At 38.1% G+C, this 25,000-nt stretch overlaps 1 protein-coding gene across 2 annotated transcripts in view; it reads right to left on the bottom strand.

The window, feature by feature from the left end:
* The window catches only part of mettl14 (methyltransferase 14, N6-adenosine-methyltransferase subun), a 96,086-nt gene that overhangs the window by 68,502 nt on the left and 2,584 nt on the right, over nucleotides 1-25,000 (bottom strand). Inside the window, exons 2-5 of one of the 2 annotated variants that reach the window (XM_020527252.2) lie at nucleotides 16,359-16,447; nucleotides 11,046-11,060; nucleotides 10,348-10,435; nucleotides 1,719-1,796 (exon numbers count right to left, since the gene is read on the bottom strand). In XM_020527252.2, the coding sequence (XP_020382841.1) occupies nucleotides 1,719-1,796; nucleotides 10,348-10,435; nucleotides 11,046-11,060; nucleotides 16,359-16,447 (270 nt within the window). The remainder of the gene's footprint in view (nucleotides 1-1,718; nucleotides 1,797-10,347; nucleotides 10,436-11,045; nucleotides 11,061-16,358; nucleotides 16,448-25,000) is intronic. The other variant, XM_020527253.2, reaches the window with a different exon arrangement.

Genomic DNA, 25,000 nt, shown 5'->3' on the forward strand with positions numbered 1-25,000 from the left:
TAAAATAGAATAAACCAAATTTTACATAGAACATAATTTTAAGGATCTTGAAATACACAGCAAAGTACAATCCCATTAATCCTAACACCACTCCTTTCCAGTACTGACTCCAGAGAGAATTGCCTTCTCTAACGTATCAGTAGGGTTTGACTTCACTGTGCCTTCAACTCCCAGTCTTGAGAGAGTCTTCATACAACTGAGCTTACCCTCCCAATCTTTCAAATAACCCTTCCAAGAGTTTTAACCAAAAGGTTCTAGTATAGAACTTCAAAACTAATGCCCGTACACTGGGGCAATCTATTTCTTAACAGTTTGGAACTATTTCCTTTCTTTAGGGCCAACTGTTTTTCACATCCAGGTTCAGCTAAGACACCAGTAAAACAAACAAAGAAAGGCTTTCTTCAAGCTACAGTAGTTTCCCACTCATTGGCCCCTTAATAAAAATCTATTCCAAAACTTTCTACCTGAAGCCTAATGTACTATATTCTTTTATGAGGACTCAAAATTGTTCCAATGTTAACAAATTCTCACAGGTCAAATCCCAAGGTGAGAAATCACCATTGCTACAGAATTAGTGAACTTTTTCTCACAAAAAAACCCACAAGCCATTAGTTCAAAATCCAAACCAACAATAAATGATAATAAAACAATATGATCAAAATTCTCAAATCCCACAGCTCAAAAACTCTGCATCCCTCCAAATCCAGCCTCATTTGTAGCTCAACTTTCTTTTCTTGCCACTGTGCTGTCATGAGCTTGGGCCGTAAAGTCAAATTCCATAACCTAAACTCTCATCATGCAAGACACTACTTAAAAACTACCTCAGACTAAAGTCAGTTTAGTCATTTGTCCTATTGTCATTTTTTTTTGGCTCAAGTGCCATTTATTTTCTAAATTTGTTCCTGTAAGAATGTCCTTTGTAACTTACAGATATAGGTGCCTCAAGAATGCAAACGACTGTTGCAATAATTGGTGTATATATGTTTGAACAGGTCTCATGAAACCTAATAAAAATCATGTCTTTATATGGCTTCAATATTACGGTAGCGGAGGTTGAAAAGTGAGAACAAAATGCACTGTGCCTGTTACTCTACTTCAGTCTGTCTGGAGAAGAAATCATGTTTTTGTATAAATGAAATAGCTCCAAGGCAACTTTTGTTCAAAATATTTAAAATTGAGATGTCAAAGCAGCTGAACTGATTTTGTGAAGAGAGATCAGAGTTAGCGTTTCGGGTCCAAAACATTAACTTTGATTTCTCTTCATAGATGCCGCCACACCTGCTGAGCTTTTCCAGAAACTTCTGTTTTTGTTTCTGATTTACAGCATCTGCAATTCTTTCAGTTTTTATTTTGAATTGATTTTGTATTATTTTCACTTAAAAAAAAATTAAAATTATGTTCAGAATTGGTACATATTGGTGACCAAATCGCCAAAGAAGCATCATTATAAGGTTGCATGTCATCCTACAATGACCATTCTCAAAGCAGCTGGGATTAAAGATATAAATGTTGGGTTGCCTGTATGACTCTCACCTTGTGAATACATATTCAAAACACTACAGAATACCAATATAACAAAAAATGCTTTAAGCCATTACACTCTTGTAAAAATAGACAGAGAAAAGTATTATTTAAATTCACAAGTGTTTTCAGAATTTTGATAGCTTATAGCTTAAATTATTGCATAAAGCTAAATAAAGTAACTGAAGTAGACTTACCTTTAAGAATGTGCTGGAATCCTTATAAATTTCCTCATTATATTGCATTTCTGTTTCTTCTTCTTCCACCACTTCATCCTGTCAACAAAATAATTTTTTTTGTGAACATCAACATCATGTTGAAGGTTCTAGAAACAGCTTCCCCTTTCCTGCACAATTGGAAACTGGTTAGAATACAGTATTTTACTTTCATAGACTGTTTATAATAATTTGATCAAGATTCAATGCTGTCTTTGTTTTCATTTTTAAAGTAAAAGTTCTTTGGATTGGGTTAAATATCACAATTCTGACCCCAAAGGCCATTTCACATGCCACTTCATATCGATCTGGTCATGTCACTGATGAAGTGCAGACATGTGCATTCAGAGAGCACTAATGGCAAACCACAACTAGCTGAACCCAGGAAATACACTTGCCAGCTATGTTATCACAACATGAACTCACCTGAGCTTCTTGACATATGAAAGTCTTAAAGCGGATGCAGTTCAATAGTCTGGTCAGTTTTATGGTTCATTTAGACCAGCACTTTCCTAAAGTTGCTGACTCGCCACTGATGTGATCAAGTGATGCAATTTTGGCATCAAGTACAAATCTCAGTAGAAAATATCTTGCACGCTCATAAACCCCAGAAGATGTTTCACATATGCTTAATTGCTTAACTTCTATCATTAATTTGTAAAGAAGAAAATTATGCATTCATTAATAATATTTTTGAATACTCTGCTTTTAATCTTTTGTGCATTTGCTTCTTTTTAAACAACAGGTATTCATTTATTTGAATACGTACTTATGTTGTACAAGTATGAGGAACATATGGCCAACAGTCCCTAATAACTTATTTCATCAAATGCAAATACTTATTTCTGTGTTGATAGTCAGCAGACATAGAAGTGACTAACCTATTAAAGAGCAATGATTTAACAGTCTCAAATACATTTTACCTAAATTTGAAGACCAAAAAGAGAACTCGAAAACTGAAAGAAAACCTGAAAATAAATTACCTTTTCTCCTAGTAGATACTATATATTAACAACTGTTGGTTTAATTATTTTAACCCAACAATAAATTTCAATAGCTTAATTATAAGCAACATCCTTGCGAGCTGATTCAAGAATGTTCTATTTTCATGTCACAACATTGATGGGAACAGTGTGCAAGAAATCAATCTTCACCATTCCATGAGCCATCACAAACATATAAATGACCACTTAAATCACCGAGATGGCTAACCTACGTGACTTTGGCCACTATCTAAGACAAAGGAAATTCACACCAGGTTCCATAAATCATCAAGAAAACCAAACTTAGGATATACCCTCATTAAATCCAAATGAGCGCACATTCATTCACAAATTGGAAAAAAAAGACAGACAATTCTGCAGAATAATCCTGAATAGAAAACACAAGCAAAAGGGAACAAATTCTGTGGATCAAACATCTAAATCTCAAGGGTGGAATGAGGTGACTTTCTCAGTTCTTTTGAGTTTGGAGATACCACACTCTGTTGATCATGAAGATTCTCCATTTGGTAGGTGGTCAGTTCGCTCTAGACCTTTGCTCAAGTTAGAAATTCTTCTTTTTAAAGAGTCTTTGAGTACTGTTTCTTTTCCATTCAGAGTTATATGACCTTGTGTTACCAATAACTGAACACCCACTTCCCCTATCAAGCTTCTATTCTCTCACTTTACATTTCCCAAGAAAATATTTTGTTCATGCACTTAGAAGAATACAATTTATTGAATTGTTGTACAATACACATGCCACAAATGTGTGTTAGAGAACTGCCCACTTAAACAGATCAGTTGATTGGACAGATATAGAATCATATGAAATTATGAGAGGCATGGATAGTTGGAGTCTTTTTCTCAGGAATGTCAAATACTAGAGGGTGTATTTTAAGGGGAGGGGGAGAAGTTTAAAGGAGATGGGCAAGGAAAGATTTCTTTGAAAAAAACAGGAGGTGGTAGGTGTCTGGGATATGCTGCCAAGCACGGTGACAGAAGCAGACATGAAAGCAACATTTAAAAGGCATTGAGATAGACACATGAACAGGCAGGGAACAGAGGGATATGGACCACGTGTAGGCAGATGGGATTAGTTAGAATGGCATCATGGTTGACACAGACAATATGGATCGAAGGGCATGATCCTGTGCTGTTCTGCTCTATGTTCTAATGTAATGGAGACTGAGGTAATCTAGAAAGAAAGACAGAATGTACAAGTTATCATGTTGTGCTACGAAGAATATTTTGGTCATACAGAGGCTATAGAAAATATTTACTGAAATAGTGCAAGAATGACAGGCATTAGTTACAAGTCAAGAATAGAAAATGAAACTTCATTATATAAGGTCAAAAGCACAGCTGGCGTTCTACAGTAAAGTATTTTATTTATAGAACATCTACATTAAAACAAGCCAAGTCATTTCACAGGTGCATTATGCAACCCAGTGACATAGAACAATACAAGGGAATATTAGGCCAGATCACCAAAAACTTTGTCAAATTGGTGGATTAAAAAATGTCTTAAAGCCAGTGAGTGAGGGAGGGCCAAATAAGTGTCAGGAAGGAATTCTACAGCTTGGGGTCAAGGCAACTGATGGCCCATCAACAAATGGCAGAGCAATTAAAATCAGGGATGGTCAAGTAGCCAGAATTACTGTAGATTGGGGCATGGTGGAGATTATAAAGACAGGAGGGGATAAGAGCATGAAAAAAAATAAGGATTTTAAAATCAACTTTGCTTGACTGGAAGCTAAAGTAGGCCAGTGAGCACAGGGTGACAGGGGAATCAGGCTTGTAGCAAGTTAAGACATGGATAGCAAAATTCTGGATAACCTTAAGGTGGAGGAAGGTAGAATGTGGGACAGCAGCTAGGAGTGCATTGCAATAGTATAGTCTAGACGTAATAAAAGTATGAATCAAGGCTTCAGCTGAAACAGGGCAAAGTCAGGTGATATTACCCAGATGGAAACAGTCTTAGCAACGGCAGAAACATGAGGTCAAATTTGAAACTGAAGCTATGACCGGCCTAGTTTAATCTCAAGGCTAATACCAGGGAGGAGAATGGAGTTGATAACTAGGGAGTGAAGTTTGAAACAGCAAGTGTAAACTGCAGCCTTCAGTCTTCTCAAAATTCAATAGAAAATTTATGCTTATTCAGTACTAGATATCAGACAAGCAGTCTGGTAATTCAACAGTGGAGAATTTAAAAGAGATAGTGGTGCAATAGAGCTGGATATCTTCAGTATAAGATCACTGCGATAAATTTAGCAGGGGTGAAGCGACAGTTTTCCTTATCCCACTTTGCCACTGACCACTACAAAGTTTTAATTTAAAAAAGATGATAACACCAAATATCTACACGCACACATTATACTGTATACAATTCAGTACCAGAAACAAATCAGCCAGGGTCCTTAAATTTGCAAATAACTGATTTACTGCCACAATAAATTATTCAGGGAAAGATTATTAACAAAAGATTTAAGAGGTACAAATGTATTTAATTACTCTTCAAAAATAACAGATAACTTTTTCCATGCCTGGAAAAAAAAGCATAAAACTCTGCAGAGATGTTATCTTAAAAGTACTTTGTCCAAGTAACAGTGAAACTTGGAAAGACTTGGTTCACAAAATGTTAGTTTACAGCCCAAGCCACTTGACAACACAAGCTTTTGGAACTGGCTTTTCTTCCTGGATCAGTTGTGGCTGATCGAGTTCTATTTTCCTTCAGACAGTGGTATAGAATCAGTCTTCTTCTTGAGGAATCCTTCAGTTGCAGTGAGGAAGTCTTCCAGAGGGTTTTCAACAGGCAAACTTTGATTAGAAGTCTTTTGGAGAGAGAAACAGGGGGAAAAGGCTGCTGCCCATATGGCAAGTTCTCGCACACTGTATTAAAAAAAAATCAGTATTTTTACACCTATAAATTGATCTCTTCTTGAAACTGTGCAGACTTTGTGTCTACGCCAAGCAGCTTATTCTTTGAGAGATAGTAGGAACTGCCGATGCTGGAGTCTGAGATAACACAGTGTGGAGCTGGAGGAACACAGCAGCCAGGTAGCATCAGAGGAGCAGGAAAGTTGACGTTTCAGGTCAGGACTCTTCTTCAGAAAAAGAAAGGGTCGGGACCCTTTCTGAAGAAGAGTCCCGATCCGAAACGTCAGCTTTCCTGCTGTGTTCCTCCAGCTCCACAGCTTATTTTTTGCATTGCTAGTGTCCTTTGCTTATAAAGTGCTCTTTCCAAAAGATTCAAGGTACATGCCCAACTAATGACATAATAAATTAATATTTTGGATAATATCTTTATAACAATATGGAATCTAATGCTGTGCTTTTGGATGTTAATAACTGAGGAGCAGCATAGACGAGAGATAACCACGTTGACTGGGACAACACCAAGATCCTGGGACAAGCACGAGAATTCCTAGAAGCATGGCACTCCACGAAGCATGCTATTAATAAACACATTGAACTTGACCGCATATACATTCAACTACAAAGGAAACCCCGAAGTGAGGCAATCCATCTCAATGGACCCCAGAGTTTAAAAACCAGGCGGGAAAACACACCGAAGCTTCAGCGGAGGCTGCGCTGAGGATGTTACCCAGCATGATAACGAAACATCTGTGAAACAAGAAACCAGCTTGGCGAGCCAACCAACTTCAACAACCTCAACACCCACAATCCCAGCTACAAATCTACTCCAAAACCTTAATGAGAGATAACGTCAAGGAGAATCCAAAGAATTTCTACAAACATATTAAAGGCAAAAGAGTAATTAGGGAACAGGGACCTTGAAAGATCAATGAGACTGTCTATGTTTGAAGCCACAGGTAACACGCAAGATCCTAAGCAAATATTTCCCGTCAGTGTTTAGCTTGGAGTGTTTACATGGAAGCTAGGAACTCTGGGAAATAAATAGTGATGTCTTGAAAAGAGTCCTCACTACAGAAGATGTGGTGCTGGAGGTCTTAAAACCCATAAAGGGACCTGATCAAATATATTAAGGGATGATAGGGATCAAACTGTAGGGTCCATAGCAGAGGTATTTGTATCAATGACCGCCACGGGTGACATGCTGGAAGGCTGGAGGATGGCTAATAATGTGCCATTATTTAAGAAAGGCTGCAAGGAAACACCGGGAATTAAAGGTCAGTGAGCCTAATGTCAGTGGTGGGTAAGTTGTTGGAGGGGATTCTGACAGATAGGATTTACATGCTTTTGGAAAGGCAAGGACCGATTAGGGATAGTCAGCATGGCTTTGTGCGTGGGAAATCACATCTCTCAAATTTTTGAGTTTTTTGACCAAGAAGATAGATGAAGGCAGAGTGTTAGATGTTGTCTACAAGGACAGTTTGCCAAATGGATACAAAAGTGGCTTGACAGTAGGAGACAGAGGGTGGTCATAATGGGTTGTTGTTCAGACTGGAGGACTGTGACCAGCAGTGCACCACAAGGATTGGTGCTGGTCCACAGTTATTCTGTCATTTATATAAATGATTTGGACTAGAATATAGGAAGCATGGTTAGTAAGTTTGCAGATGACACCAAAATTGGTGATATAGTGGATAGTGAAGGAAGTTATCTAAGACTACAACAAGATCTTGATCAACTAGGTCAGTGGGCCAAGGAATGGCAGATGGAGTTTAATTCAGATAAACGTGAGGTGTTGCATTTTGCTAAGGCAAACCAGTGCAGGATTTACACAATTAATGGTAGGCCTCTGGGGAGTGTTGTTGAACAGAGATACCTCGAAGTTCAGATACATAGTTCCTTGAAAGTGATGTCACATGTATCTAGAGTAGTTATGGCAGCATTTGGCATGCTTGCCTTCATCAATCACAGCTTTGAATACAGGAGTCGGGAAGTCATATTACAGCTGTACAAGACATTGTTAAGGCCACAGTGAAGTACTGCGTACAATTCTTGTTGCTCTGCTATAGGAAGGATGTTATTAAATTGGAAAGGGTGCAAAAAGGTTTACAAGGATGTTACCAAGACTGGAAGATTTGAGTTAAAAGCAAAGGCTGGCTAGGTTGGGACCTTTTTTCCCTCTGGAGCGTAGGAGGCTGAGGGGTGACCATATAGAGGTTTATAAAATCATGAGGGGCATAGATAAGGTGAGTAGCCAACATCTTTTCCCCAGGGTAGGGGAGTCCAAAACTGGAGGCTATAGGTTTAGGGTAAGAGGGGAAAGATTTAAAAGGAACCTAAGGGGCAACTTTGTCACACAGATGGTGGTGCGTGTATGGAACGAGCTGCCAGAGGAAGTGGTGGAAGCTGGTACAATTACAACACTTAAAAGGCATCTGAATGGGTATACGAAAAGGGAGGGTTTAGAGAGATATAGGCCAAATGCAGGCAAATGGGACTAATTCAGTTTAGACATGGACAAGTTTCCATGTTGTACAATCCTGTGACTCTAACTAGGAGGGGATGGGGGTCAAAAATAGGTCCTTGATGGAATACTAGAAGCAATGGTAGGAGCAGGGAGAGAAGCCATTACAAATGATTTGAGGAATACAGTTAAATATATAAGGATAGGGCCAGGTGAATTCCAGTCAGCTGGACAAGAGTGGAGAGGTGTTAGGGAAAGATTGTGTATTCAAATATGTTAAAGGCCGCAGGTGATTTGACAAGAAGAAGGGAATGCTCACCTTTATCATGGTTACCTAGTTGGAAGAATTGAAATACAGAAGCTCCAGAAAAGATAAGAATTATTAGGGAGATGAAAACACATTGAAGGGCTTTGGAGATCGGACCCTACAGCAAAAGTCTGTTCGAAGCCTGCTTGATTAGCTCCTGTTTTTTATTCTCTTGTAGGACATGAGCATCGCTCGCTAGCCAGCATTTACTGCCCATCCCTAGTTGCCCACGAAAAGGTGATGATGAGCTGTCTTCTACACAAACCACCTTAAACATTTACTCTCTATACGACCAATGTACTGCAACAAGGCTCTTTCAACAGAACCTTCCAAATCTACACCCTTTTCTGCCTAGAAGCATAAGAAAAGTAGGCACATAAGCACTGCACCAGTTGCCAGTTGCCCTTCAATACCATCCCAAGTAGGAAATATATAATTAGAATCATAGAATTTTACGGTACAGAAGGAGGTTATTCGACCCATTGTGTTTATAGTGGCTCCCAAGAGCTACCCAGCTAGTCCCGTTCTTCAGCCCTATTTCTGAAGGCCTCCAAATTCATCACTTTCAAACGTACATCCAGCTGTCTTTTGAATCATCCTCTATCACTCTCCCAGACAGCACATTCCAAATCCTAACAACTGAGTAAAGAAGTTTCTCTTCATCTCATTCCTAGCTCCCTTGCTGACAGTGGTGATCCCAAGTTAGTGATACACTAACTAGTGGGAAATGAATATCGTTCTTTACCATTTCAAAATTGTTCATAATTTTTAACACCCCAAAACAGGTCACCCTTTAAACGACACTGCCCCAAAGAAAACAAGCCCAATTTCCCTAATCTTTCCTTATACCTAAAATCCCTCATCCCAGGTATCATTCTAGTATGTCTCCTTTGAACTCCCCTCAAAGTTGTACCATTGAGCCTGCACTGTCCGTCCAAGTTTCTTCTACAATATGCATTAAATCACATTTGTCTGTATCGAAATTCATCTGTCAAGTGCCTGCCCATTTGGCGAACTTCTCAATGTCGCTCTGAAGTAACTCAGTGTTATCCTCACAATTCTCCCTATCTCATATCATCTACAAGTTTAAAGATGTTGCCCTCAACACCATCTCCAATCATTTAGATGAATAAATTCCAGAATAGAACAGAATCCCTACAGTGTGGAAGCAGGTCATTCAGCCCATCAAGTCAACACCAACCCTCTGAAAAGCATCCTACCCAAGCACACCCCCCTGCCCTATTTCTGTAACACTGCATTTCCCATGGATAACCCACCTCGCCTGCACATCCCTGGACACTACAGGGCAATTTAGCATGGCCAATTCACCTAACCTGCACATCTTTGAACTGTGGGAGGAAACTCACACAGACATGGGGAGAATGTACAAACAGATAAATCAGAAAAGGCAAGGGTCCCAACACCAATCTGTGAGGAAATACCATTTTCAATTTGTCTCCAGTCTTAGTCCCTCTATACCAACCCTCTGTTTCCTATCTCTTAGCCAACTTCTAATCCATGTGCCATGTGGCATCATATCATCATCATTGCTGGATCAGAAATCCTGAACTTCCTACACCACAGACCACAGCAGCACACCGTCTCAAGTTATGAGCAACAGATACTGGAATAGCCAGAAAAAACTCAACTCCCAGGAACAAATAGTTTTAAAAACAACACATTCCGGTTAGGTTAACAGATTGCAAACAAATGCAACTCTCAAAACACAAATAGTAAATTAGATTCCTATCACAGTTCTAGCAGAATTGTAAATTTGCAGTGGAAGTCTTTATTCAGATAAACATTTAGTGATGGGTTTCAGATGCTAAATTATAAATTATGTTTTGTTAGAAATATTTTATAGCTTATATTCAATGTTTCCCTAATATGGAAGGGGCCAGATAAAATAAATTGAATAGTCTGTGTGTCCATTTTAGCCAGGAGGATGGAAATGAAAACAAGATATTGCAGTGCTATATTTACTTTGTATTCTTCGAATTCTTCTTCACTAGCTTCCCCGTCTTCTTGAAATTTACGCTTGGCGGTTGGTGCAGATGTGTCATACGTTGCCCTAGAAGCATCAAACAGAACACGCTGTTGTTTAAAAAGATATCAGTTGAAATAAATTATAAATGTAAGAATATTCCACTTACATGCACATGCAGAATATACTACAGAGATAGTAAACAGTACAAGTGACCCAAATAGCTCTGCTAAGACTCTAAATTTTGCAACTGAATCACCTTTCTTATCCCTCCCTTACAAATTAATTTACACAAGTGAGCTACACTATCAAATATTTATCGCATTCTGTAAGTTAAAACATGAAGAATAAAATAATCGTGCTACAACAAATTATGGAGTTTAAACTATTGGGGACAAATGGAGCTTTAATATGGGATGAAAAGCATTAATTCACATACAAAATACAATTAATGAATAGGGCGGGGACAGAGGATACTTAACAATGCTCCATTTAAATTAAATTTAATAAATGCTATGATTTTCAGAACACTGTCACAATCCAAAAATGCACTTGCAATTTGTTCAACCAAAAGCTTAATCTTAAATTGACTATGGATTTTTAAACAGATAATCCCACCACAGGAGGAGTTTCCCAATATTAAAGCTGCAGTCTCCATCATTCCATTGGAGAAATAAATTTTTCTAGAAGTACTCACCAAAAGAGTCTGCTCCTTTAAAAAAAGGAAACAAATATGTATCATAATCTAATATTGTTGTGTTTTGACTAAATTGGACTTCTCACTAAAAAGTGCAACTTTCAACTAGAAGATTCATAAACAAATATCTGCACACAAAGTCGCCCCATCTGTTGGTGCATATTCTTGATGCACAATGACTGTAACATAGGGAAATAGGAAAGAAAGCTTAATCCCAAATCTTTTAAGTGATCAAGCATTTTTCTTTTTACACAAAAAGCTGATGGTGACAGAACTGTACTGAATTGTATAAAACACATTCAATTTGATAACTTGCTGCAAACATTTAGTCTGTTAACTGCAGTTCCTAAAAAAACTGCTTTGTTCCATAGGTAAATAGGAAATGCTCAATGTCAAATGTTAGGCATTTTTAAATGTAGCAGAAGAAATAGCATTTAGTCCTCCAAATACTACTACAAAAAAGATGCATCATGCTCAGGAAAAATGATCCTCTCCTCCCTGACCTGAATTTTTTTTCATCCATGGTGTTAACTGGAGTGCTTTTCTTTGGTAAATACGAAATTGACCAAATTTAATAAAAATTATTGCGGGAATGCTATTTTAGTTCAACTGCAAAGGGACATAAATAATTGCACCATGTCAGATAAAGCGGCAAGTATAACTTGGAGCATGGAGGTAACGTGTATCATTAGAAAACAAAATATTTTGATTTTATTTTAAACACAGTCACCAATCACTAATAGATCATAGCAGACAGCATCTCAACCCCGACCTCAGCAAAGCTACCAGCAATATACCTATCTCACATTTTCTATACTTTACTCTGTCTCAAAACACAACTGTAGCTAAATTATGAGATTGTCATGGTTTTATACCATTACAGACAATTTCAAACTTAACTTGCATAAAACCCATATAAACAGCATAACACCTATCATTCTAGACTAGATACAGACACATTTAACTTCATTCCTTTGGGATTAATTATAATCCAGCGTGATTTCCAGCCTCTTTATAAAACACTTTTAAACCAAGGGTAACCGCACAAATAGTGGAGTCCTGATTTATACGATTAAGAACAAAAGAGAGAAAAACAATTATTCTTGCTTAAATGTCATTCATTATTTATTTAATTGCTGCTCCTTGCGTTAGTTCAGTCATTCACACTAGCAGCATTCCAACCCCAACTAATGACTTTTGCTTACTGGTGCACTTAGACTGCACCCCATGTAGCATGTCATCATGCTATCCAAGTGTAACATGCACCGCAGATGCAGGCAAATCCAAACTTTAATTTCACCGCATTTATTTTCCACATAATCTTACGGTCAAGAATTAGCAAATAGTGACAAAAAGCAGAATTCTGCACTAAGGCTATTCACCTTCTTTGGACAAATAGCAGTCCCGATGCTTCCCCTCGTCTATCTGCAAGCATAAACTTCTGAATCAAGTCTGACAACGTAAATGATACTAACAAAGTTTGCTTACAACCTTACTGAAAATAATAAACATTTAAAACTGTAATAAACAGCACAAAAAAAGCAAGAATAACAAAAGCACATCCTGGTTTGAATAAGTTATACTGGACTGGCAATGTTAACTCTGTTTCTCTCTCCACAAATGCTGTCAGACTCGACTTTCCCCAGCACTTTTGTTTTGAAGGTCCCAGAGAGCAATGTTATTTTGTTACATAAAAGTTGCATGTGAGTAGGTTTCATCAACATCCAATGTTAAAAAATACTGGGTATGCCAAACATCTAACATCAGCTGTGTTATCCAAAGATTTATATTCACTTTGAATATTGGCGCAATAGTCATTATAGACCATTTTTGCCCTAAATTGAGAGGTTTACTACAGGTTGATCAACAATTTACATTTATATCAATACACTTCAAATAGACCGCCATCAAAAAAAAGTTCAGACATCCTACAGTATTGCATTGTAATAGATTATCTGCTACTTAATTGAAAATAAATTAATAATGAGAACCCACAAGATTTGCCACTTAATGTGGAGACATAAATACCTCTAGCAGCAACTACACAATGACGTCAACTCTCTACCCAGAAAATATATTTACAATAATACACAAGAATTGGAGTTATAAATTCTTGTGACTTCAAATGACTTTTGACAAATCTGCACTAATGTATTAAGCTGCCAGTATATATTTAGTTCAAATAACTTAGATTAGACTCAGTGCTATTATTTCATAGCTACTAAAATAGTCATTAAATAGCTACTAAATCTAACATCAAGTCAAATGGCAACTAAAATTTGAGGGTGGAGTGAGAAGTAAGTGCAATTTAATTAATATAGATAAATTAGATTTTATCCCTCCAGAAGTAGATTATTTGGTCATGATTAATCAAAAAGGCAACATTAGTCAAAAATTATTTTAGCACTGTCAGGAATTGCTATTATTGCTCTTATGAACTCTTGTTGCTTCAGTCCAGCTTATCCCCATCAGCTCTTTACGTCAAACAGCGCTTACCAGCTTCATGATAAATGTAATTTTGATCTATACCTTTTCTTCACTCTGTTCAATCTCTATGTATCTAAAAACAGATAGTTTGCAGTTATAAAAGTACTCACTATACTAGTTCAAATGAGTATAAAGTTTGAAACTTTTGTGATAATTTAAGAACAAAATACTGACTATCAAGTCAGTTTAGCAATTGGTCTGACTACACAAAGAAAATAGGTAACACTTTTCAGGCCAACTCCATTAGATGTTGGAGAGGAACAAGATTCATCAATCACTTACTGAGGAAATAATATTTTAACAAATTCTGTCAGTATATCAAGGGATAAATTTCCATCCAATAATGCAAGTCTTTTCACCACCCCCTTCACAATTAAAAACTGCTACCGGGGGACTCGGGCCCAATCCAGTCCCTAAAATGACTGTTCAAAAACCTTTAAGGGCACCAGCAATATTGGGCTGGGCCAGTATCAACTCAGTGTCTTGTGAAGGAGAGTCAACAGTACAAAACTGCTCATAATTTAATTGCACATTGTTAACCTAATGAATGTTAGTTTCACCATATTATTAAATGGTAAAAACAAGATGCATTAATTAATATTGACATTTGCATTAAGTGCTTGCATATGTACAGTGGCGTTTGTAATTGTAATAGAAAACAAAGTAGTCGATACATATCGACATAATATAAATTTACAACCCAATGGATTGGGATTTTCTGTGCTATGTGTAGAGTGGCTCAGTGTATCATTGTATAACATTAGAATGGAGAATGTTGCATCAACTCCAACTGTTATACTGGTGCCAACATACTGTTGTTCAAAATTAGATTGCCATCCAAATAGGAATGAATAGAATCTCTGCAGTCAAAACAGAATGCAACTCAGAAAATCTACACCATGTGATTTATTTTATTTTGCACCAGCATAGCTACAAATTCACTCAAAACAATATTAGGACAGGGATCCCAGAGGCCACAAGTTTCGTGATTGGAAAATAAATATCAACCTTGTACATTAGCGATATTTTTGAGGTACAATAGAGGAAGTCCCAATTATCAAAAGAGGAAGATAAAATTCAAATATTTAAAAGAAAGGCACAACCTTCAGTTTTATACAACTAAATATTTTATATTTGTCAGTCGTAGGAAAATAAGTACTAAATTACAGAGATGAAATTGGTCAATTTCTTTACGTTTCTTTACTTAAAAGTGTTTACAATTACAGAAACAGTGGAACAAATTGACTTGATAAGTTTAGTTTATTACAAGATTAGTTTTAAAAATATATGCCTTCCGTGGCAAGAAAAAGGACTCCATTAAAGACGTGGCTTTGATTTTCTATCTCTGCAGACCATAAAATATCAAAATACACTTCGGTTCCAAAAGAACAGAGACAGATACCATAACTTTCAGCATTTCATAAAAGAGCATCATCATTGTTACAGCTTTTCTCTCATACACCTAGTTCTTGGAATCAGCTGTATCACAAATGCCAGAAAATGCTTTGAATTTTTACTTCATTCCACAGGTTAGAACCTGTAATTCTTACACAAAGATGAATATTCAAAACTGTAACAAGCTTTGCTGTAACTGTTGCTTTGTTCAGCTGACATTGCATCCTTAAAAATCAATAAATAATCAATTTGCCTCAAGCTTAGATTGCTTTAAATATTATTGTCTAACTTTTTCTGGAAGTAAAGTTTATTTATATGGAGCAGATCCTGTACTTCATACACTTGCATGGATTAGAGAACATTTGGAGCACGAATAGAAATAATTAAAATATGAAACATTATTGTTATAATAAAATTATATAACTAAACACAAGAACATTTTGCAAAAAAAACCTTGAAATTGATAATACAAGCTTTTTAAAAAAAAAATCAACTTGGAAATGTACTTTTTAAAGAGCACTTTTAAACTACACATCTGGGACCAGTAATGCTGGACTGAGATATGCAGCCAGCCACAAGAATTATATAGTTAACTGTGCCTCAGTGCCTTTGTTCTTAAAATGGCAGAGAGAAGATAGGAGAATTACTTTATTCTTCCAAAAACTGAAGATATTTAATTGATTAGAAAAAAGCTCCCGACAATTCCAATGGATCAGCTGAGTATGTGTAAAACAATGCTGTGCAAACTAGAGTTAAGAAACGTATAGTAAAGCCCAGCTAACTGGAGTTAGAAAGCCAGTCTGTGCCAGTGTGTACACAAAAACACTTTGCCTAGACTTAAAACTGACAGCTTAAGCAACACAAAATAATTATTTCAGAATACATCATCTTGGTTTCTGAAAGTTGGCAGAACAAGATTAATTCAATTACTTAATTATAACAAATATTCTAGATAAGAATAAGATAACATCGGATGCAGATTAAACCTGCAAGTCTTCACTTATATAATTAGTGATCTTAGCTGGAGACTCTCTCAAAGAAGGAAAGAAATGCAGCAAATGTGCAAGAGGGGCAAAACAAAGGGAATGCTACTTTGATTTTGCTGTTTGTCTCCCATGGCTAAAACAACTGAAAGGAACACCAGCTGAAGGGTAAAGGAATATCATCAAAAACAATTAAAAACACTTACATATCCCCTCTTAAAAATTGATACGGTATTTATCCAAGATGGTACAAGATAACACATTCAGTTGCTTTCTGGAATTAGTTTTTGAATATTCCATTGCAAAAAGCTTTTGCATTCAGATGAGGAAGAGGGAGTTTATGGCTTCACAGTATCTACAAAGTGTTTAACAAACTATCACAATCTCCTATTTTACCTTATTTGATGCAAAATAAAAAGGTTCAAACAACAGTTGTCTCCAAACTAACCTGCAAGTTTCCCTGGTTTCAGCAATCTCCCTCTGTTCTTCCTTACTGTTCAGGACCGCTCCAATATTGTCTGCGCTTTCAGCTCCTAGCTGAGAAGCAGAAAACTTTGTAAAATTTCACATTAGATTGCACAAAAAAAATCAAAATTCAGCAACACAGATTTTAAAAAGGACAGTCTACAGTAAAATTGTATGAAATTTTAATTTATCACTAAAATGCAATACTTTTTGGCACAATAACATTGTGACTGGATTAACAGACTAGACATCAGAGGTCTGAACTAATTATCCTAAGATATCTTGAAATCCCATTACAGCAGCTGGAAAATTTAGCAAAGTTTAGAAAAGTTGTATGCATAAAGCATCTTTGTTTTTAATACAACCCAAGACACTTCATTGGGCACTGCATAAAACAAAGTATGATACACAGCTATATAAGGAACCTGGCCAAAGGGTAAATTATAAGGAATATCTGAAATGGTAGAGACATGCTGAGACTAATGGAGAAAGTTCCAGAGTTTAGGGCCTTGGCAACTGAATGCATGGCTATCAATGGAGTTTTTTTTCTTTATTCATTTATTCATTCATGGGATGAGGGCATCTCTGGCTAGGACACTAGGCCAGTATTTACTGTCCATCCCTAATTGCCCAGAGGGCAGTTAAGGGTCAACAGCATTGCTGTGGATATTGAATCCCATGTAGGCTAGACCAGGTCAGAGTGGTCGTTTCCTTTCCTAAAGGACATTAGTGAACCGGACTTTTTTTTCCTGACAATTGACAGTGGATTCACAGTCATCCTTAGATGCATAATTCCAGATATTTATTCAATTCAAATTCCACCATCTGTCATGGTGGGATTTGAACACAGCTTCCCCAGACCATTACCAGGGTCTTTGGATTAACAGTCTAGCAATAATACCGCTAGGCCATTGCCTCCCTGCAGGAGTGATTAAAAATGAGATGTACAAAAGGCCAGGAGAGTAATGCAGATAACTCAAAGGGTTATGGATCTGATGAAGAGAAGACAGAAAGAGCCAAGGCCATGCAGGGATAACAAGGATGAACATTGTAAAAGTTGATGCATGGTTTAACTAGGAGCCAATGTTGGTTGGCAATGACAGGGTGATCAATCAACAAGATGTCATACTAATTGGGAAATTTGATGACATTCAAAATTCTGCAGACACTTTCCAGAAAGAACATACAAGAGAGAATAGTCAAGCCTACTGGTAACAAAGAAACAAGAACAGTTTCAGCAGCAGATGTGAGTGGAGGAATGGGCAGATGCTGAAACAGTCAATGTCATGGTATACAGAAGTAGGTGTTTTAGAGATGTGCAATCAAAAAGTTCATCATGGGTTTAAACAAACCAAGGACAAAAAACAGTTAACAGCGAGAGCAATGGAGTGATTGGATTGGGAACGGAGTTTTTAGTCAGGACAGAAGACCTTAGTTTAAGTATTCCAAATATTTCACTGGAGGAAATTTCTGTTTATCCAGGACTGGATGTTGGAGAAGCAGCTCACTGTAGATAGTCACAAGAGATCATGGAAGATAGAGCTGGGTATCAGAGTGGAAGTGAAAAATTTATGTGCTTTCACACTATATCACCAAGGGGCAGCAGCCAGTAGAATTATAGGAGGGGAACAAAGAAGGATCATTAAGGAACACCAGCAGTAATGATTGGAGCAGGAGGAGAAGCCATTCGAGTGGTTCCTTAGCTACGATTAAGCATAAAACCAAATGAGAGCGGCACCACTCAACTGGATGTTACTGGAGGACATATCAAAAGCAGCAGATAGACTGATTCAAATTTAAAACAAAAGTATGGAGGAATTGAGCAGGTTTGGCAGCATCTGTAGAGATAGGAGTTGCACAAAAACATAGAAGATGGAGAAGAAGGGGGGCCGCTCAACCTCTCAAGCATGCTTCACCATTCAACACGATTACGGCTGATCATCAAGTTCAATAGCATAATCCCACCTTTCCCCCATTTTCCTTGATCCCTTTAGCCACAAGAGCTATATCTATCTCCTTCTAGAAAATACAATGTTTTGGCCTCAACCACTTTGTGGTAGTGAATTCCACAGGCTCACCACTTCCTGGGTGAAGAAATTTCTCCTCAACTCAGTCCCAAAAGGTTTACCACTCGTCCTTAAACTATGACCCTGTTTCTGGAGTCTCTTCCATCAGGGACATCCTTCCTGCATCAAATTTTATAGATTTCTATGAGATTCACCCTCATTCTTCTAAACTCCAGTGAATACAATCCTAACTGACTGAATCTCTCCTCATATCAGTCCTGCCATCCCAGAATTTAACTTGGTAAACTTTCATTGCACTCCCTCTGTAGCAACAGCATCTTTCCTCAGACAAGGCCAAAACTGCACACAATATTCTTTACTGATTAAGTATGTGGACTGCAGCAGTTTAAGAAGGCAGCTCATCACCACCTTCTCAAGGGCAATAGCGACAAACAATAAATGCCAGCTAGCCAACGATGCCCGCATCCCACGAGCAAATAAAAAATATTCACAGGTATCAGATAAACAAGACAAAAAGGAATGAAAATGGCTAGAGAAGAAGCATGGATTCTGTGTAGGTATTAGCAGTAGCAGTTAAAGGCAGAATGTAGATCAGATATGGCGAAAACAAAATCATTCAGACAAGACACTGGGTGAAATCACAATAGAAGTCAGAGTTTATCGTTTGAGTTTTGTTTTTAAAAACTCAGTTGCAGGAGACCTAGGAAACAAAATGCGGGCATGACTGCAAAGTGGTGTATTGAAATGGCAAGTGGTTGCAAGGCCTGCACATGTTTGTACATTGAGCAGAAGTGTTCTGCAAAGCCAACATCCACCCTACGAGACAATAAATTCTTGAATTTGCTGTTGTAGTACACTTATGCCACTAAGATGAATGTTGCTTATGTCTCACATCATGCAAACCTGGACAGCCTCATTATCTGTGGAACAGCGAATGGAACTTAACATTGAAATCATAGGTGAGCATCGCCGCTTCTGGCCTTAAGATCAAGGAAAGGTTACTGATTCAGCAACTCAAATGGTTGAACCTAGGACAATGTTGTAAGAACTTCTGTAACAATGTCTTTGGGCTGAAATCATTGTCTTCTAACATTGTTAGAATCGGTTTTCCCGATGCCCAGTGACTTCTGTGTGTAAGGGCTTCTTGGTAGGATGCTAATTTGATGTGGAGGACAGTTGCAGCTCATCTCTGGAATTCAGTTCTTTTGTCTGTGCTTGGTTGAGGCTGGAACTGAGTCGTCCTGGCAAACCCAAAGTAAGCATTGATTATTTGGGAGTAAGTATATTTTATCACTTTCCTGACTGCGTTAACCAAATTGTATCTGTCTTTTTTTTTGCACTTATAAACTTTGGGTAGATCATATTGTAATAAGTCGATTGTAATATCTTCTGAAGAAGAGTCATACCAGACTCAAAGTATTAACTGTTTTTCTCTCTACAGATGCTGCCAGACCTGAAGACTTTCTCCAATATTGTGTGCTGCAAAGTTCCAGCATTCACAATGTTTTGCTTTTATTACTGAAATATCCTGCTAGTCTCCAGCTACTAGTGAGGAGGATTTTACAAAGTCAAATAGACTGGTTAGAGTCATACAGTCAGGAAACAGACCCTCCAGTCCAACTCATCCATGCCAACAAGATATCCTAAGTTCATCTAGTCCCAATTGCCAGCATTTGCCCCCTTTTCCTCTAAACCCTTCACATTCATGTACCCATCCTTTTAAATATTGTAATTGTACCAGCCTCCACTAATTCCTCTGGCAGCTCATTCCACAAATGCACCACCCTCTGTGTGAAAAAATTGCCCCTTACATCCAGTTAAAACTTTTCTCTTCTCACCTTAAACCTATACCCTCTAGTTTTGGACTCACCTTTTCTGGGAAAAAGACCTTGGCTATTCACCTTATCCATACCCCTAATGATTTTATAAACCACTATAAGGTCACACCTCAACCTCTGAAGCTCGAGGAAAAATAGCCCCAGCTTATTCAGACCCTCCCTATAGCTCAAACCCTCCAACCCAGGCAACATCCTTGTAAATCTTTTCTGAACCTCTAGTTTAATGACAGCTTTCCTATAGCAAGGAGACAAGAATTGAACACAGTATTCAAAAAATGGCCTAACCAATGTCCTGTACAGCCACAACATGACCTCTCAATGCACTGACCAATAAAGGCAAGTGTACCAAAAGCCCTCTTCACTACCCTATGTCCCTGTGACTCCACCTTCAAGGAACTAAGAACGTACATCCCAATGTTTCTTTCTTCGGCTACACTCTCCAGGACCTTACCGTTAAGGTATACAAGTCCTGCCCTGATAATGCCTTACCAAAATGCAACAGCTCACGTTTATCTAAATTGAACTCCATCTGCCACTCCTTGGCACATGAGCCCATCTGATCAAGGTCATATTGTACTCTGACATCACCTTCTTCACTGTCCACTACACCACCAATTTTAGTGTCATCTGCAAACTTACTAACCATGTCTCCTATACTCACACATAAATCATTTATACATGAAGCAGTGGACCCAGCACCGATCCATGCAGCACACTGCTGGTCACAGGCCTCCAGTCCAAAAAACAACCCTCCACTACCAACATCTGCCACTTAGTTGCCTTCAAGCCAATTTTGTAACTAAATGGCTAGCTCTTACTGGATTCCATGTGATCTAACCTTGCTAACCAGTCTACCATGCGGAATCCTGTCAAACGCCTTGCTGAAGTCCATATAGACAATGTCCACCGCCCTGCCTTCATCAATCTTCCTTGTCACTTCTTCAAAAAATTTAAGTTAGTCAGATACGATTTCTCACGCACAAAACCATATTGACTATCCCTAATTAGTACGCGCATTTCCAAATACATGCAGATAATGTCCCTCAGAATTCCTTCTAATAACTTATCTACCACTGATGTCAGGCTCACCGGTCTATTCCCTGCCACCTTCTTAAATACTGGCAACATATTTGCCATCCTCCAAGCACCTCACCAGTGGCTATCGATGATACAAACACCTCAGCAAGGAGCCCAGCAATCACTTCCCTATAGCTTCCCACAAACTTCTGCAATACACCTGATCACATCCCAGAGATTTATCCACCTTTGTGTTGTAAGACATTCAGCACCTCCTCACCTGTAATTTGGACAATTTTCAAGATATCGCTATTTATTTTCCAAGTTCTCTAGCTTCTATATCCTTCTCACAGTAAATACTGGTTGTGCCTTTTGTGGTTCTGTATCTGATGCCCAACTCTACACTGGGCGATTGATTCCAGTTTTCTTATAGATTTGCATTGTATTTTGATCGAGCACAATCAGATCGTTTTGCCATTCAAGAGCACAGTTAAGAAGCAATCACACTGCAGTGGGTCTGACAACAAGCAGACTGCAAGACAGGTTTCTTTTCCTAAAAGGACACAAGTGAGCAAGATGGGTTTTTACAACAATTTGATAGTTTCACTGTCATCATTACTGAAATTAAATTTGCATTTTGCATTTATTTAGGCAACAGAATTTAAATTAAAATCAAAATGTAAAGGCATATTAGAGTTGAAACTTCAAATTTAATATCTCAAAACTTGCAGGATGGGTGAGTTGTGAGGTGGATGCAGAGATGTTGCAGTGTGACTTGGATAGGCTGTGTGAGTGAGCAAATGCATGGCAGATGCGGTATAATGTGGATAAATTTCAGGTTATTTACTTTGGTAGCAAAAATAGGAAGGTAGATTATCTGAATGGCTGTAAGTTAAGAGAGAGGTGTTCTCATGCACCAGTCATTGAATGTAAACATGCAGGGGAGCAGACAGTAAAGATGACAAATTGTATGTTGGTTTTCATAACAAGAGGATTTCATTACAGGAAAAAGAATATACAGGACATTGGTGAAGCCACACCTGGAATACTGTGTGCAGTTTTGGGCTCCTTATCTGAGGAAGGATATTCTTTGTACAGAGGGAGAGCAGTGAAGGTCTACCAAATTGATTCATGGGATGGCAGGACTGACATATGAGGACAGATTTGGAAGCATGACATGGGTGTCTAATAGAAACCTATAAAATTCAAACAGGATTAGACACGTTAGATGCATGAAGGAAATTACTGGTGATGGCAAAGTGCAGAGCGAGGGGTCAAAGCTTAAGCATATGGAGTAAATGTTTTAAAACGGAGATGAGGAGAAATTTCTTCACCTAAAGAGTAGTGAGCCTGTGAAATTCTCTACCACAATATGGTTGAGGCCAAAGCATTGCGCGCCTCCAAGAAGGTAGCTTTGGCTGTTGCGGCTAAAGGGATATGGAGGGGGGTGGAAGGCAGGATTAGAGTATTCAGCTCAATGATTATATAATCATATGGTGAGCAGGCTGAAGGGGTTGAATGGGCTTCTCTTGCTCCTGTTTCTATGAGGAAGACACTGTTTTTGATTCTTGCTCAAAACTTCAATCCCGAGCTACAGATTCCTACCTCTCACTAGAACAGTGAGGATAAATCAGTCTGTTCAGGACCTTGGTGTCACATTTGATCCCAAGCTGAGCTTCCAACTGCATACTCACTAAGGGCATTTACTTCCACTTTTTTCTTTTAAAATTCATTAATGTGGGTATGTGGACATGGCTGGCGGGCCCAGTGTCTATTGCCAATAAGGTGATGGCAAGCTGCTTTCTTGAATCATTGCTAGCCTTGAGGCACATGGGCACCCACAGTGTGGTTAGGAAGAGGGTGTTCCAGGATTCTGACACAGCAACACTGAAGGAGAACAGTTCCAAGTCAGAATGACATGTGACTTTGAAAGTAATTAGCAGGTGGTGGTGTTCTTATGCATCTGCTGTCCTTGTCCTTCTCAGTGGTAGAAGTCACAGATCTGGGAAGTGCTGTTGGAGGTGCCTTGCTGAAATGCTGTAGAGCATCTTGTAGATGGTACACACTACTATTATTGTTTTAGGCATAAAGGAAGTGTGTGTTGAACGTGGCAGATTGGGAGCCAATCAAGTAAGCTGCTTTGTCCTGAATGGTGTCAAGCTTCAAGTGATGGAAGTGCCCTCATCAGGCAAGAAGACAATATTCCATCTTACTCCTCACTTGTGCCTTGTACCTCGGTTACATTGTCTAACGTCACCCATCTCAGTTTATCTACTGCTGAAACTTGTATTATTTACAACTACATTAGCTCAAAATAAAACTGGTTCAGCAAAGGGGCCAATCAAACAGTGAGCAGGGCATGACATCTTTAAGTTAAAGTAGAATAGAGCAATTAATCTACTTAAATGACTCTCTTTCTTTGGTTTCAACGGACAATGGATAAGATGGACAAATCAAGAATACAGGATCAGTCTGTTAGAGTTGCCACTGAGTATTATTCACCCCCATGGCCCTAGTCCTGCTGCAATACTTTTCTCTCAGTAAAGGACATATAGTTTTGTTGGATGTAGAAAGAAAACATGTTTCAAATCAGAGAAACAACATTTTAGCATATATTTCACAGACATAGCCTTGCCTTAGCTTTAAAGGTGGGAAGATGGTCAAGACAGCACTCAAATAATCAAATTGAGATATAAAATGGGCATGGACAATCAACAATATTACAGAACTAGAAGCAGGCAGACTTTATGACGAGAGGGAATTGGAAATTCAACTCAGGATAAAACCATATTTGTAACAGTCTGGTTCAGACCATACAGTTGTCGGGAGAGATGGAGGAAATGGCTGGAGAGCAGAGTTTGGGGCAGATGTTGACAGGAGGTGAATCATGTTCATCAAATACTGTATATCAACACACAGAATTACACATCAGAGGCACTGGAAAATTAGTAGGCAAAACAACTACTGCTGTTGAGTTACGTGTACACATTGCTTAAAAAAAAAGCAGCATGACCTTACAAACAATCCTCAGAAATAAGGATATCGGAAAACTGTGCAATTTTCCCAAGGGTCCAAACTCAGGTGTCATACACAAATTGAAACATAATAAAATAAATACTCTTCTTCCTTTTAGCTACAAAATAGAAATTTTAAAAATACAGGGAACCATACAAACAGTGTGACACTGTTTGAGACCTGCTCAAAGTCAGTTGTACGATTTAAGTGGTTCCAATAGTAATCTGCTAAAAATATGTTTTCAGCAGTTAGTCATAATAACAGTTGTATCTTTCTTTAAACTAGTATATGTTGAATAAAAAGTCTAATGGATAACTAAAGCTTATATTAGAATTCTACACACCATCAAATAACATTATACTGTCACACAATGTCTTTATAAAACTTTTTAAGATTTTCAGTCACTAACTTGAGGTGTACGAATAACTCCATTAAGATGGCCTTTGGATTTTCGATTCTACCTTGCAGGAGAACTCTAGACAAGACCAAGACTTAGGTGTACTGCACACCAAATGCAAAACATGAACGCAAATTTGAGGTGCTGGATATCTGTCTCATTTCGCACTTACATCATAACATGAAATCTTTCAGCAGCAAAATAATATTGACAACACTGCTCCAAGACTCATATTTAGAGATTATGTCTTCTGTCAAAACAATCATGAGCACAGCCCTAGCTCTGAGACCACCACCACCTGGCACACTTTGAAGGCTTTTGCAACTTCCAT

This window comes from Rhincodon typus, chromosome 1 (assembly GCF_021869965.1).
Source record: "Rhincodon typus isolate 14 chromosome 1, sRhiTyp1.1, whole genome shotgun sequence".
In the NCBI taxonomy this organism is placed as follows: domain Eukaryota; kingdom Metazoa; phylum Chordata; class Chondrichthyes; order Orectolobiformes; family Rhincodontidae; genus Rhincodon; species Rhincodon typus.